General features: G+C 57.4%; 1 protein-coding gene across 3 annotated transcripts in view; it reads right to left on the reverse strand.

Annotated features, from left to right (window-relative positions):
• Positions 1-495: 495 nt before the first annotated feature.
• The window catches only part of KCNH6 (potassium voltage-gated channel subfamily H member 6), a 33,749-nt gene continuing 20,421 nt past the window's right edge, over positions 496-13,823 (reverse strand). For 2 of the 3 annotated variants that reach the window (XM_074557949.1, XM_074557951.1), the window contains 10 exons: positions 10,871-11,299; positions 9,732-10,131; positions 9,310-9,509; positions 7,042-7,294; positions 6,416-6,609; positions 5,805-5,904; positions 4,922-5,209; positions 3,764-3,944; positions 2,774-2,972; positions 496-1,793 (listed from right to left, as the gene is read on the reverse strand). In XM_074557949.1, the coding sequence (XP_074414050.1) occupies positions 1,506-1,793; positions 2,774-2,972; positions 3,764-3,944; positions 4,922-5,209; positions 5,805-5,904; positions 6,416-6,609; positions 7,042-7,294; positions 9,310-9,509; positions 9,732-10,131; positions 10,871-11,299 (2,532 nt within the window). In that variant the 3' untranslated portion in view covers positions 496-1,505. The remainder of the gene's footprint in view (positions 1,794-2,773; positions 2,973-3,763; positions 3,945-4,921; positions 5,210-5,804; positions 5,905-6,415; positions 6,610-7,041; positions 7,295-9,309; positions 9,510-9,731; positions 10,132-10,870; positions 11,300-13,823) is intronic. The other variant, XM_074557950.1, reaches the window with a different exon arrangement.

Raw genomic sequence — 13,823 nt, forward strand, 5'->3', positions numbered from 1 at the left:
GTTGCCTATTGGATAATCTGCCTGTGCGCTCGGCCCGTTTCGGTTTTCTATTGGTCGTTTTACCCTTCACTCCAAACGGACGCTCGCGCTCTGGCTGGGACAACCTACGGCTGCGCTTGGCCCCGCCTAAGAGGGCGGGCGCTCTCGTTGTCGACATCTTATTGGCTACCCGGGGTCGCAGTGGCTGGAGGCGGGATCTTGAGCCCTTATCGATGATCGATTGGCTGGCAGTGATGTCAGTCACGCCAGCCCGAGGCGGGTGGGGCCATTCAGGCGCTCGAGTGGGCCACGAGTTCGAATCCCGCCTCGGCCGAGCGGCGGACGGGCCCGGGCTTATTTCTAATTAACGAGAGGTTACTTATGGTGTTTATTTGACCTGACTGCAGGTCTGCTCTGCCAGCCCCACACTCCTTGCATGAAGTAACCTGGGCTTGACCTTTTTGGGGCCAAGATACCTGGGATGAATTCATGGATGCTCCCAACCAACACAGCCGTAATTCACATTAGGTGCCAAAAACATCTTTATTAGCAAAGTGTACACTAAAACTCCGGAGAAAGAGCTGCTCACAGTTTGACTACTCTCGGAGGGAGCTCGATACATTAGTTGAGCTGGCGGCCTAGGACTATCACAGCATCTACCCGAGCGAGCGGCGAGGCGGCAGCGCTACGTGGGCATCTCCTACGGCCTCTGCGGAGAGAAGGGTGGGCAGGGGGAAGCACCTATGGAACCCTTATCAAAAGAGAGAGCCTGGGATTGAGGACTGGATACGGGGCTTTTCAGCTTTCTGGGATTGTGCTTTTGAATTTTGTGCTTTATGCCCAGTCCGGTGACGAGCTGGATTTACCCGGGGAGCCGTGGGATGCGTGTTGGGGTTTGCAAGGTGTGATCAGCCTCGCTGGAGAAGTCAGTGCTCTGGGACTCGTGCTGAAGCAGGCTGAGGTGGCACGGGCTGCTGGCCCTTCACTTCTCAGTGGCAATCAAGTAGGACAAGCTTCTGTCCTCTGTCCTTGTCCTGGGCTTGCCACCTGCAGTTTGCCCTGGGCCACACCGTGGAGATCTCACACTCCTCCCCTGGTGACCACCCTTCTTTAAGGGTCCCTGTCAGTGCTCCCTGCTCCAGAGGTTTCCAGCACAGCAGCCTTGCAGAGCCCTGGATTTGCTCTCCTGTGGCTGCTGTGGCTCGCTTGGCTTGTGCCCTTCTCGAGAAGAAGCCTTGGCAAGGAGGAGGCGGTGGGAACCACGCGGCCTAACCAGCTCGGTGGTGGCTGTAAGAACTGTTCTAGGTTCTCTCTAATGTGCAAATGAAATCTACTCTATGGGAACCGCTGGAAAACGTTGATCTCGGAAGCCAGCCACTCTACCCTTCCCGTCACGGTGGCAGAAGACAGCTACAAATTATACCCCTGAGCCAATGGCATTGTCCAATGTCTTACCCTTGCAGTCAAAATCAACATCAACTGGCCGGGCTTGCAGTTGAGGTTCTTCTTGACTGGCCCCCACGTCTCTAACTTGCAGGAAGCACGGGGTCGGAGAGGTGTCTCTGAATGTCCTGGTGCTCGGAAGATGCCTCCAAGTGCTCGGGGAGGGAAGGGAAACGAGAGCCCCGCGAGAGTCCCTGGGTGCTTGGTGCCCTTTGGTGGGGAGGCTCTGGGCTGGGCAGAGGTGGCGAGCGGTGCTCCTGCTCGGAGTAGACGGTCAGGGTTTTGTCGGATGACGCAGACAGCTGCATCCCGCTTGACAAGGAGTCCCTGGATTTCAAGTGGAACTTTTCTACCTCTGTGTAGCTCGGGCTCTGGTGGGAAACGAGGAATTGTATGAGAGATGGTAAAAGCAAAATAAAGTAGCCACACTCTTTCCTCATCAGGCTCCAGTCCCAAAATGTTATTTTTCACATGGGGGAGCCTCAGAGCAGAGGAACCCACTTTCTTCCCTACTGATGGGACAACCTGGCGGCATTGGGGATGGCAGCTGTGCCCCAAAACCAGAGATGCACTGGGCAGATCTTCTCCCAAGTCAAGACCCTGTGGCTTTGCTGGGCCCCATGAGTGTGCAAGTCTGTGCCTTGCCTGGAGAGAACTCGGGATTGGGGCAGAAGGACCCTGGTGGGTGCTGAGCCATCAGGGGTGCCCTTACCTGCTCCTGGGTGGGCAGAAGGACCCTGGTGGGTGCTGAGCCATCAGGGGTGCCCTTACCTGTTCCTGGGTGGGCAGAAGGACCCATTGGGTGCTGAGCTATCAGGGGTGCCCTTACCTGCTCCTGGGTGGGCAGAAGGATCTGGTGGGTGCTGAGCCATCAGGGGTGCCCTTACCTGCTCTTGGGTGGGCAGAAGGACCTGGTGGGTGCTGAGCCAGCTGGGGTGCCCTTACCTGCTCTTGGGTGGGCAGAAGGACCTGGTGGGTGCTGAGCCAGCTGGGTTGCCCTTACCTGCTCCTGGGTGGGCAGAAGGACCTGGTGGGTGCTGAGCCAGCTGGGGTGCCCTTACCTGCTCCTGGGTGGGCAGAAGGACCTGGTGGGTGCTGAGCCAGCTGGGGTGCCCTTACCTGCTCTTGGGTGGGCAGAAGGACCTGGTGGGTGCTGAGCCAGCTGGGTTGCCCTTACCTGCTCCTGGGTGGGCAGAAGGACCTGGTGGGTGCTGAGCCAGCTGGGGTGCCCTTACCTGCTCCTGGGTGGGCAGAAGGACCTGGTGGGTGCTGAGCCAGCTGGGGTGCCCTTACCTGCTCCTGGGTGGGCAGAAGGACCCACTGGGTGCTGAGCCAGCTGGGGTGCCCTTACCTGCTCCTGGGTGGGCAGCTCCTGGTCCTGCAGCGTTGCACAGGGGGCGAGCGGCTCCAGGCTCCGCGGGACGATGCCGTACATGGCCAGGCTCTGGGAGCTGGGCGAGATGGGGCTGTAGGCGGGCGGCACTTGGGACAGCTGGCGCTGCAGGAGCTGCAGGATTACATGAATGTCTGACGACATCCTGGACTCCAGCCTGGGGACAGAGCAGCCAGAGAACCCTTTTGCATCCTGCACTGGGAGGAGGTGCCAACCCCGCCACCCCAGGGCAGTGATGCTTTGCCTGCTGCTTGTTGAGGTTTTTAGAGAGCTTCAAACCAGCGCTGCCAGAGAGAGATCAATCCTGCCATCTCTCTCCTGCCACACTCAATCATCCTCTGCCCAATTTTATGTGGAGCCAAACTGGGATCTGGAGCGGGGATTTGAAAAAAGCTAAAATTACCCTGGAGGGGGGAAAAAATCGCAATGGTTAGTTTTAATCTGGATCAATTCTCCAGGCCAGATGCCTGTGCTGACAGATGGAGCAAGGCAGGTTAGTGCCAACCACTTTTAACTCAGGAACAGAAGAAAACAGAAAAGTAGAAATCTCTTCTTTCTGCCTTGTCCTTAAAGTGAACAACTCTGGCAGGAGTGGGCACAGCCCCACTTGCAGGACACAGTCACAGCATCACTGACAGAGTGGGCAGATCCTAGGATGGTGCACTGGAGAGACACCCAAACACAAGTGTGTGGTGAAATGAGCTCAACAAGGGCAGCAGAACCCAAAGTGTCAGGGAGGTTCTGGGGTGGTGACAGATGCCAAGGGTGGTGGCAGGTCCCAGATGAGGGGCTGGGCTGCAGTCAGGGTCAGGAGTTGCCCTTTGAGAAGGCGCTGCATTTGCAAAGCGCTCTCACCCTCCCCAGGAATGCAGTGTCCCACTGCAGCCACCTCTAGAAAGCAGAAGGTGATGCCCCAGAGTCCCCCAGGTCCTCTCCACCCCTGCCCACCTGCTGAGCTGGGCCTGCAGGAGCTCCAGCCTGGACTCGATGTGCCCGGGCCTGCAGTCGCCGTGCAGGGGCACGTCCCGCGAGCTGTGCACCAGCGAGATGTGCTGCAGGGGCTCTGCAGGGTGGGCGGCCTGCCGGTCCTCCCAGAAGCTGAACATGTTGGGAATGTCCAGGGGAGTGGCTGGAAGGAGAGGAGACATCTCAGCATCTTGTCTTGCATCCTCCAGCCCCACTGGAGATGCTTTGGATTCTGTCAGCTGACACACATGGAGAGCCATCTCCACCATACAGTGTGGAGCCACCACTGGCATCATGGAGAGCCATCCCCAACACACATGGAAGCCACCACCCTTACATACATGGAGAGCCATGACCAACACACATGGAGAGCCATCATCTACATACATGGAAAGCCACCACACTCACATGGAGAGCCATCACTCACACACATGGAGGGCCACCACCCTGACACAAATGGAGAGCCATCTCCAACATACAACGTGGAGCCACCACTGACATCATGGAGAGCTCTTGCCCACATACATGGAGAGCCATGACCAACACACATGGAGAGCTCTCACCAGCACACATGGAGAGCCATCACCAACATAGATGTGGAGCCACCACTGACATCATGGAGGGCTATCCCCAATACACATGGAAGCCACCACCCCTACATACATGGAGAGCCATGACCGACACACATGGAGAGCCATCACCAACACATATGGAGAGCCACCACCCACACACACAGAGAGCCATCACCAACATACACGTGGAGCCACCACTGACATCATGGAAAGTTATCCCCAACACACATGGAGAGCCACTACCCACACACATGGAGAGCCATCACCAACACACATGGAAAGGCATCATGTACACACATGGAGAGCCACCACCCACACACATGGAGAGCCATCACCCACACACATGGAAAGGCATCATGTACACACATGGAGAGCCATCACCCACATACATAGACAGCCACCACCACATGGAGTGGCACAGGAGAGACACAGCAGATCCAGCTGGGGACAAAAAGCAGCCAAGACCCTTGGCCTTGGAGTGTGGCTCCCCTCAAACGCACATCCCTGCTCCAAGCCAAGGCCACCACACCCAAGCATGTCTCCCCACCCTCCTGCCAGCCCTGGGTACCTGTGTAGGACTGGCTGCTCTCTGCTGCCTGCTTGCCAACCTCCGTGCTGCCGGCGCTGCTGGTGATGAGGCTGAGCGAGGGCAGAGCCAAGTCATCCTTTTTGGGTGTGGGGAAGGGCTCAGCTTTCACAGGGCTGCCAGTCTTGGCCTCATCATCGCTGGCCTGGGAGCAGGGAGAGGTGCTGCTGCCCAGGTCGTCCCACTGCTCCTTACTCAGCGGCTCCTGCGGGTTGGTGAGCTCGGAGTAGGTGTGATACTGCTCTGGGTCAGAGATGCCCGTGTCTGGGTCTGTGGGACAGCACAGCACGTCACTTTGGGGAGTACCACACGTGAAAAAAACAGCCCCCCATTCCCTGAGGATGCCTGTAGGGCTGGGGCACCCCAAGGGGAGGGAGGGGAGGCAGCTTGGGTGCCTGCAGGGTGGTTTGCAGGGACTGACACGCCAGCAACCTCTGCTTTGGGGCACCTGCTCAGGTAGTAATGGATACTGATGGCACTTTCCCACTCTGCAGGTGGGCTCTGCCTGCACAGGGGCACTCACCAGGCTTGTGGGGCTGGCAGGGCAGTGATGCTGACCCCACTGTCACACCCTGCCAGCCAGGGTCACTCACCAGACTTGTGGGGCTGGCAGGGCAGTGATGGATACTGACCCCACTGTCCCACCCTGGCAGCCAGGGGCACTCACCAGTGATGGATACTGATGGTATTGTCCCACCTTGGCAGCCCAGGGGCACTCACCAGGCTTGTGGGGCTGGCAGGGCAGTGATCCTGACCCCATTGTCCCACCCTGGCAGCCAGGGGCACTCACCAGGCTTGTGGGGCTGGCAGGGCAGTGATGGATACTGATGGCATTGTCCCACCCTGGCAGCCCAGGGGCACTCACCAGGCTTGTGGGGCTGGCACGGGGAGTGCTTGCGGCGGCGAGCCCGGCGGTAGGTGCAGTCGTACTCCTCGCTGAGGGGTGAGCGGGGAACGCTGTCTGCCTGAGGAACGAGAGGGGCTGCTCATCAGGGAAAGGCTGTCCTGTCCCATCCATGTGTGCCACGGGGGCTACAGTCCTTGCCAAATCCTCTGAAGGTGAAGCTACCTCTGTATCTTCACCACTGCCCTGTCCCACCCCGTGCCTCCTGGACTGGTTTCAGATTATCCTGAAGCTGTCCTTGCTGCTCTGAGACTGAGGTAAATGTGTCAGGGCCATGGGGAGGGAAGGAGCACCCTGACAAGTGGCAGGACATCCCAGAGCGGGACAGGACATGGAGGGAATTTTACTTTCTTGGCTATATTTCAGGTGTCTGAAAAAAAAGTCAGGAAAGGACAAAGTTCAGTCACACACTGTAAAAGTAGAAATGTCCTGCTGTGGGGGAATCAGAACTCCCTGGAGAATGCCGTGGGAAATGTGGCTGTTGCACCTCCTGACATCCTTGTTTCAGCCCTCCCACTTGCCAAATTTAAGCACTGGCTGCATTTACTCCCCGGGACAGCCCTGGCACTCACATCTCGCAGGTTGAAGGTGATCTCTAGGTTGCTCCAGAAGTTGTCAGAGAAGGCTGGGTACATGTCCAAGACCTCCAGCAGGTCCTCACGCTGGATCTTGTGCAGGTCACAGTAGGTCAGGGCCCTCACGTCGGCGTTGGACTTCCCTGGGCGGGCGTAGAGGCTGATGGGCTCCCCAAAGATGTCGTTCTTCCCTGTGCCAAGAGACAGCTCATTATGGAGGCATGGGCACCCATCGCTCCTTCAGCTATTCTGGTCCAGCACCCTTTATTTTGGGGCTTGTGAACAAGGGGATGCCCAGCAACCCCAACCCTGACTGTGTGTGTTGGGGATGACACTGTGAAAGCCACCAGTGATGGTGACACCAAGACAGAGCAGGGGATCATCAGTGATGGCTGGAGACTGCTGAGCCATGCTCTGCTCTCCTCATTCCTTTGCACCTTCCCTCTGGCATCTCTCAGGGATCTTCCTTGCCCTGTCCACTGGTGTGGGGACCCACCAGATGCTGAGGAACCAGTATGTGGGGAAGTTCTTTACCCTCAGCTGCCACCCTTCCTCCACTGCTCACTGCTCACCACCCTTTGCCCCTCGCCCATCGCCCCTCGCAGAAGGAAGAACTTTTTCACCTAAGATGGCCACCACAATGTCTTCCCTGAGGATCTCAATGGAGCCGCGGGAGATGAAGTAGAGGGTGGTGAGCACATCTCCGTAGTGCACCAGGGTGTCTCCAGGAGGGGCATGAGTGGTCTTGAACTTCATGGCCAGGGCGCGCAGGCAGCCCTTGCTGGCGCCCCGGAACGCTTTGCAGTTCTGCAGCAGCGTGCGGTTCAGGTGCAGGCAGATGTCGGCCTGCAGGCAGTCAGGGAAGCCCTTCAGCACCTGTGGAGAGCCAGGAGGAGATGTCATCACGCCACTGTCCCTGGGAGGGAGCGCTGTGACAGAGCTGAGAGGCTGTGTGGCACTCGGCATAAAACAATGGGGCCAAACAGGGAGACTGTGGAAAAGCCAAAGGTGGAGACATTTCCCATCCCTGGAAGTGTTCAAGGCCAGACTGATGGGGCTTGGAACAGCCTGGTCTAGTGGAAGGTGTTCTTGCTCATAGCAGGGAGTGGAACAGTTTGAGCTTTGAGGTCCCTTCCAACCTTAAACCATTCTGTGATTCCGTGATTTCCATCATCTTTTGATCTTCCCTTAGTGGATCCCTGTCTGTCGCTGGCTTTTACTGCTTGTGGCTGGGGACAACAGCACTCCCAAGCAATAATTAAAAGTAACCAGCTCAATCTATTTATACCCACTGGTGGCATATCCCCTTTTTCATCTTTACACCCACTAATCTTGGATGAATGAGAGCAGAAACTGGCACAAAGAGCACAAAAACCTTAATTAAACAGCACCTGCCTGAATGCCAAGAAACAGCAGCACAGGACAGTTGTGTGCACTGACAGCTAAATATACCTGTGCAAATACCTCATGTTGAACAAAAGCTGAATCTGAAGGTGACATCAAGGTAAAACTCACAATATGGAGAAAGCTGCTGCCACCAATGACTCACAGTGGCAAGGTGAAAACCACCTGGGTTTGGGTTTTTTTTGGAGAGCAGCATATGGCCCTGGGGTCCTCCTTGCTGTCCTCTTTGCTCACATCCCGCTGGTGGCCAAATCTGGAACAGCCATGCTGGGGCTGGTGAGCACGACCTGTTCCTGGCTTCAGCTCGATCTCCCATGCTAGCAGAAGTGTTTCCCTATTGGGAAATCAGGGGTGGACGAATTGATCAGGCTGTGGGGTGATTGATGAGATCACGCCGTGTCTCTGTAGCGGCCAGCAGGAATTGGTGTGAGCAGCGGCATGGCTGAGCTGCAAGCTCAGCTCTCCCTGGGGATTTGTGACCTGGGTTTGTACTAATCCAAGAGCACCTGTGCTTGGGTAGGGTGGCACTGCGTCTCGTTATTGCCACTGATGTCCTGCCCAGGGTGTCCCCTCCACCTCAGAGGTTTAACCCAAAGCTCTCCCAGCAGCAAACCCCCAGATGCCGCCCAGTTGTTTCATGTGGCAGCAGCAACTTTAGAGGGAGATGCTGAATTCATACAAATCTGTGTCCTGATGCTGCTCAGGATCAAATCTTAAGGAAAAGAAGGAGCATTAGCAGGGAATGAGTGGGCTGATAACCTCCCCAGGGCTAAGAGTCCGGGAATATGAAGCCTCATGTCTCTCCTTGGCTTATCCTTTCTCATTCCTCTGCCTTGCTGCTGGCCAAGCCATCATGTCTGTGCACTGAATCCCAGGGCTGTGAGTGCAGTCCCCAGCCCAGAACACCTCAGCCAAGCCGAATCCTCATCCCCACGGAGCCCCGGCGCTGCCGGCTCGGAGACACGGCGCCTCTCCAGCACAGCTCCGCCATTGATCCCCCTTTGCTAACAAACAGCTGCCTCTCTGGGCTCTAATTAAAATGGATCGAGGTTTATTTAAATGCCCTCCTTTCCCTGCTGCGAGAGCAGGATGCACTTTGCTTAGCAACCGGTGGTGTGGAGAGGAGCTGGATCGATACCTGCTCTGCTCCTGTGACACCAACAGACACCAGCCTGAAAGTGCTCAGTGCCAAGAGGGACTCTGAGCTCCCCCCCAAACCTGCTCTCTGGCCAAGAAAAGTGCTCATGATCCTGGAAAACCTCTGGGTGGATGTAAAGGAACGGGCAGAAAAAGGAGAGAAGGAGAAAGGGGGATGCAGGAGGTGGAAATGCAGGAGGTGTATGGATAAAGTCTGTCTCCAGCCTCCCAAGTCTCCTGCCCCTATCCTGATCAAAAGCATGGAAATCTTTGGCTAGACCCAGATCTAGATGCTGTGTTGTTCAGGACAAGGTTCTGAGAGGACACAGGGCCTGCCTGCCCGTACTCACCGCGTTCATGTCGATGCCGTTGGTGTAGGACCAGGCGTGCTGGAAATACTCCTCCAGGCGCTGGCGCAGGGGGTTGGGGATCTGGTGGAAGCGGATGAACTCCTTGACCCGCAGCATCTGCGTGTGGTAGCGTGCCGTGCCTGAGTAGAGGCGCTGGATGATGGCTGAGACGTTGCCGAAGATACTGGCGTACATCAGAGCTGAAACGAGAGGACAGGGCTCAGCGGGACATGGCACGCTGCATGTCCAGCTACACGAGGCCTGGAACCAGCAGATTCCCCAAAACCCATATCTACCAGGACCTGAAAACATGTATTTCTATCCCCCCATCCGTTTGTCTGTGCGGAAGAGGTACAGGCAGGGGGAGATGCTCCAACCTCCAAAGCAGGGATGGGAACAGCGGGACATGCGCAGGCACTCACAGCCAATGAGCATGACACAGATGGAGAAGATCTTCTCGGAGTTGGTGTTGGGCGAGACATTGCCAAAGCCCACGCTGGTGAGGCTGCTGAAGGTGAAGTAGAGGGCAGTGACATATTTATCCTTGATGGATGGGCCAGAGGAGAGGTCGCTGTCGTTGTAGCGCTTGCCGATCTGGTCGCCCAGGTTGTCCAGCCAGCCGATCTTGTGCTCCATGTAGGGCCTCTCCACGTTGCCAATGGCATACCAGATGCAGGCCAGCCAGTGGGCGATGAGGGCGAAGGTGCACATGAGCAGGAAGAGCACGGCTGCCCCGTACTCCGAGTAGCGGTCCAGCTTCCGCGCCACCCGCACCAGCCGCAGCAGCCGGGCCGTCTTCAGGAGGCCAATGAGGGTGGTGGTCTGCAGGGGAGAGGTGAGACACCTCAGGGACCAGCAAAGGATAAATATGGCATGTTCCAAAGGCACGTTCCCAGCTGAGCCGTGCTTCCTTTGAAGGATAAAAATGCATTTCTAGAGTGTGAATCACCTTGTCCTGGAGGTGACCTCTGAACTGGGTCAGATGAGTCACAGCACAGGAAGGGCAGTTTGCCTCTGCTGATCATAAAGGCAACAAGCTCTGGGATTAGAGGTGAACAAGTGAGAAGAGCCAAGGCCAAGCCTGTGTTTCCTGATGGGTTCTCTCCTTGCCAGCCATTGCTCCCACAAGTGCTGCCTTTCACTCCCAGATGTGGAGCCTCTGGGCAGTACAGTAACTACAGGGTTATCCCTCTGCCAACATTTTGAGTTTACCTGGCAATGCACCCCCAAATTCACCCACATTGGAGGGTGGGGTCAGCCCTTAAACTGAGCCCCCAGCCTGCTCTGCTGGGTCAGCCTTAACAAGGGGAGCGGATCCACTCTGAGCACATAGAGTAGGGACTGCCTGACCCTAAAAAATGAAATCTCAGGTCCCAGCTGCTTAAAAATCTGTAAAGATTTTTAAACACCCTTCTCCACCCTGTGACCAACAACCCCTCTCCCCATGGATATAGCCATCCACCACTTACATCAAACCGCCCACATCCCTTTCCTTCTTTCTCATACATCTCTCCCTGCCCATTCACACATCCCCTCCTGTCCTGATGGACCCTGCTCTTACCTCATCAGAGCCGGAGCGGAAGATGAGCAGGTCGAAGGGGATGGCAGCCACCATGTCGATGAGGAACCACCCCTTGAAGTAATGGATGGCGATCTTGCCGGGGTGGCTCACCACCTCGTCGTTGATGTTGACGTAGGTGGTGCGGAAGTTGATGACAATGTCCACGATGAACATGATGTCCACGATGAGGTCAATGATGTTGAGCGGGTCGCAGGAGTAGCTGCAGTCCCAGCGCTTCTCCTCCACCTGCTCCTCGTTGAGCAGGAAGGCGGCCGAGTAGGGAGTGAAGACGGCTGTGTAGATGACCAGCAGGAGGATGAGCCAGTCCCACACGGCCTTGAAGGGGCTGTAGTGCAGGATGGTCCATCGGTGGATGCGCGGCGCCTGCAGCTTGTACTCGGGCAGGACGTCAGCGCCCAGGGACAGCACCTGCCAGGAGAGGGGTGTTAGGAGGATGGGAAGCCAGGAGAGAGGCTGGATAATGCCCAGAACCAGGCAAGGGACTTCCATGTGCTGGTAGAGCATCGAGGAGCACACAAGGGTTTCCTACAGCTTTTTCCCCTTGTTGGCTGCGTATGTTTTTGTCCAGTTTTCACTGTGGCTGACACCAAGGTCCTTGTCTGCCTTTGATGGTCTCAGCACCTTTGGGGCAGCTTCTTATCTGCTTTATGGCATTCTGACCCAGCAGAGAGGAAAGTGCCTGCTGCTGAGCCTCCTTCTGCCCTCAGCTCTGCGCCACCTGCCTGGGAGCTGCTGTGTGTCCCTGGTGCAGGGCTATGGGATGGGCAGCTTGGAGATGCCCTCGCATGGCTGTGTCACCCGAGGTGACAGCATATTCTGCATCCTGCAAGCCTTTCTTGGCCATAGCAAGTATCTTCCCCTGGATGTCCTCCTGGCACACTCGTCCTCCAAGCAGAGGGATAGCTCGGGCCACCTGTGAGCATCCTCCCATGCTGTCATGTGTCCCCAGGCTTGCTGCTTTCATGGGGACACTCCACAGCCCTGGTGAGCTCCCCACACACCCAGGCCTGGCCCAGCTCCCCCTCCAGGACCAATGCCAGCTGCTGGTGGCTCTAAAGCCACTGTGGGGACACAACACAAGACACTGGGTATGGGAGGGGTGGGGCTGCCCTGCTTTGGGTGCTGAGGGGTGGTGGCATGAAGGGGCTCATTTGGAGCTGGAGGCAGCTGCATCCCCTTCCTGCCCCTGCTGCTCTGTTGTCCCCCAGTGTCCCTGTGGTGCTGGGACCAGTGCCAGTTGCAGAGCAGGGTGAGGGGCACCTCAATTCTCTCTCCTGGCGCTGAGCCCCCAGCTAAAAGGGAGCATCTTGATGGGCTGCAAAGGAGAGGAGGGAGGAAAGAGAAAAGAGGAGAAAGGGGGATCCACGGCAACAGTGGAGCATCCCAAGGCAACAGTGATGAGCATCACCGTGGCTGGGGCAACAGATCTGGAAGAAGGAATAGATCTGGAAGAAGGAAGGGATCTGGAAGGAGGAAGAGATCTGGAAGAAGGAGCAGATCTGTCTTCCTTCCTGACAGGAAGGATCAAGGTTTCTTGTTCAAGGGTCTCCCAGGGGCTCCTCACACTGCGATCCAAAGCGGATCCACCCCTGTAGCCCCATCCCACAACCAGCCCCAGCCGCTCCCACATCCCAGAGCCCCAGCACACTGGATGATCCCATTCCCCATGGCCGTCCCCTGCTCCTACCTGCCTGCAGCTGGCCCTGCGCCCCAGGCGGCAGCTGCCCCTCGAGCTCCGGGTGTCCACCATGGGCGCCCCCAGCCCCCCGGGCCCGGGCAGTGTCCGGCAGGGCGGCCGCAGCGCCGGGGCCGGGGCATTGCCCACGCAGGCTCGCAGGCACTCGGCCAGGCGGGTGGGAGGCATGGGCACGAAGGGCACCCGCGAGCCCGGCCCGCGTTAATCAAAGGCGATCGATGCCGGGCCCCGTGGGGACGGCAGCGCCAATGGAGCAGCGGGAGCCGCCGACGTCGGTGGGGACGGAGAGGGGAGGGATTGGAAAAAGTGACCCAAGAGCAATCGTTGTGGGGGGAATGAGGCACCAGCTGGGCTGGGGGACCGGCTCCTGTGGGGATGGTGGGGAAGGGAACGAGGCAATGCTGATAAAATGATTGATCTCAAAACTAGGATGCACCTGGAAGGGCTGGGATGGGCTCCTTCAGCTTGTGTCTGGGAAAACCAGCAGTGCTCCCAGCCTCAGCAGCTGGATGATAGTTCTGCCTGGCTGGAGGCAGATCTGAATTCAGGACACCTAATACTGTTCCCTGTGCTGGGGCACCTGCCCTGCCCCTCGTGCCTGGCACCTAGCTCTTGTTGCAGAAGCAAGAACAGCTTAAGCACTCTTGCTTTCCAGGCAGGAATGAATAAAAAAACACATCCCCAAAGATCTGAGGCAGAAAAGGGGAAAGAAACAACTCCCAGAAGAGCATCCAAACCGACACAGAGCTAGGGAGCAGCTGCAGCCTTGGTCCTCTCTGCCCCTGAGGATTGGGAAAGTCAGCCTTGGGTGGCCTGGGTGGCCCTGGGAGTCTGAAGGTGGCAGTGCCACTGTTCCCTTTGTGCCCTTTGTCCTGGTGGGGTGCTGGGTGCTAGCAGTGGGTCAGGGAGTGCAGAAGGGAGAAGGAGGAGGAGGAGGGAGCAGGGTGTGTATGGGTGACAGAAGGAGGAGGCTCCTGTGACCCTGGCTAACCCAGGCCATTGCTCATGCCCCATGGTGCCCTGGCACCATCACCTTCCCAGTTGTCCCCCGGTGTCCCTTGCCTGGTGCTGGAGATTAGGGGACTGACCTGAGGTGGGGGCACTCCAGAATCACCAGGAGAGCCTCAGACATGGGTAGCTGGGCAGGATCAGGCCCATGGTGCTGGCTGCAGGCTGGCAGTGACCCAGTGTCACTCCCTGGCACAGCTCAGCCCCCCATCCCTGTCCCCAGCACCC

This window comes from Zonotrichia albicollis, chromosome 23 (assembly GCF_047830755.1).
Source record: "Zonotrichia albicollis isolate bZonAlb1 chromosome 23, bZonAlb1.hap1, whole genome shotgun sequence".
Classification (NCBI taxonomy): domain Eukaryota; kingdom Metazoa; phylum Chordata; class Aves; order Passeriformes; family Passerellidae; genus Zonotrichia; species Zonotrichia albicollis.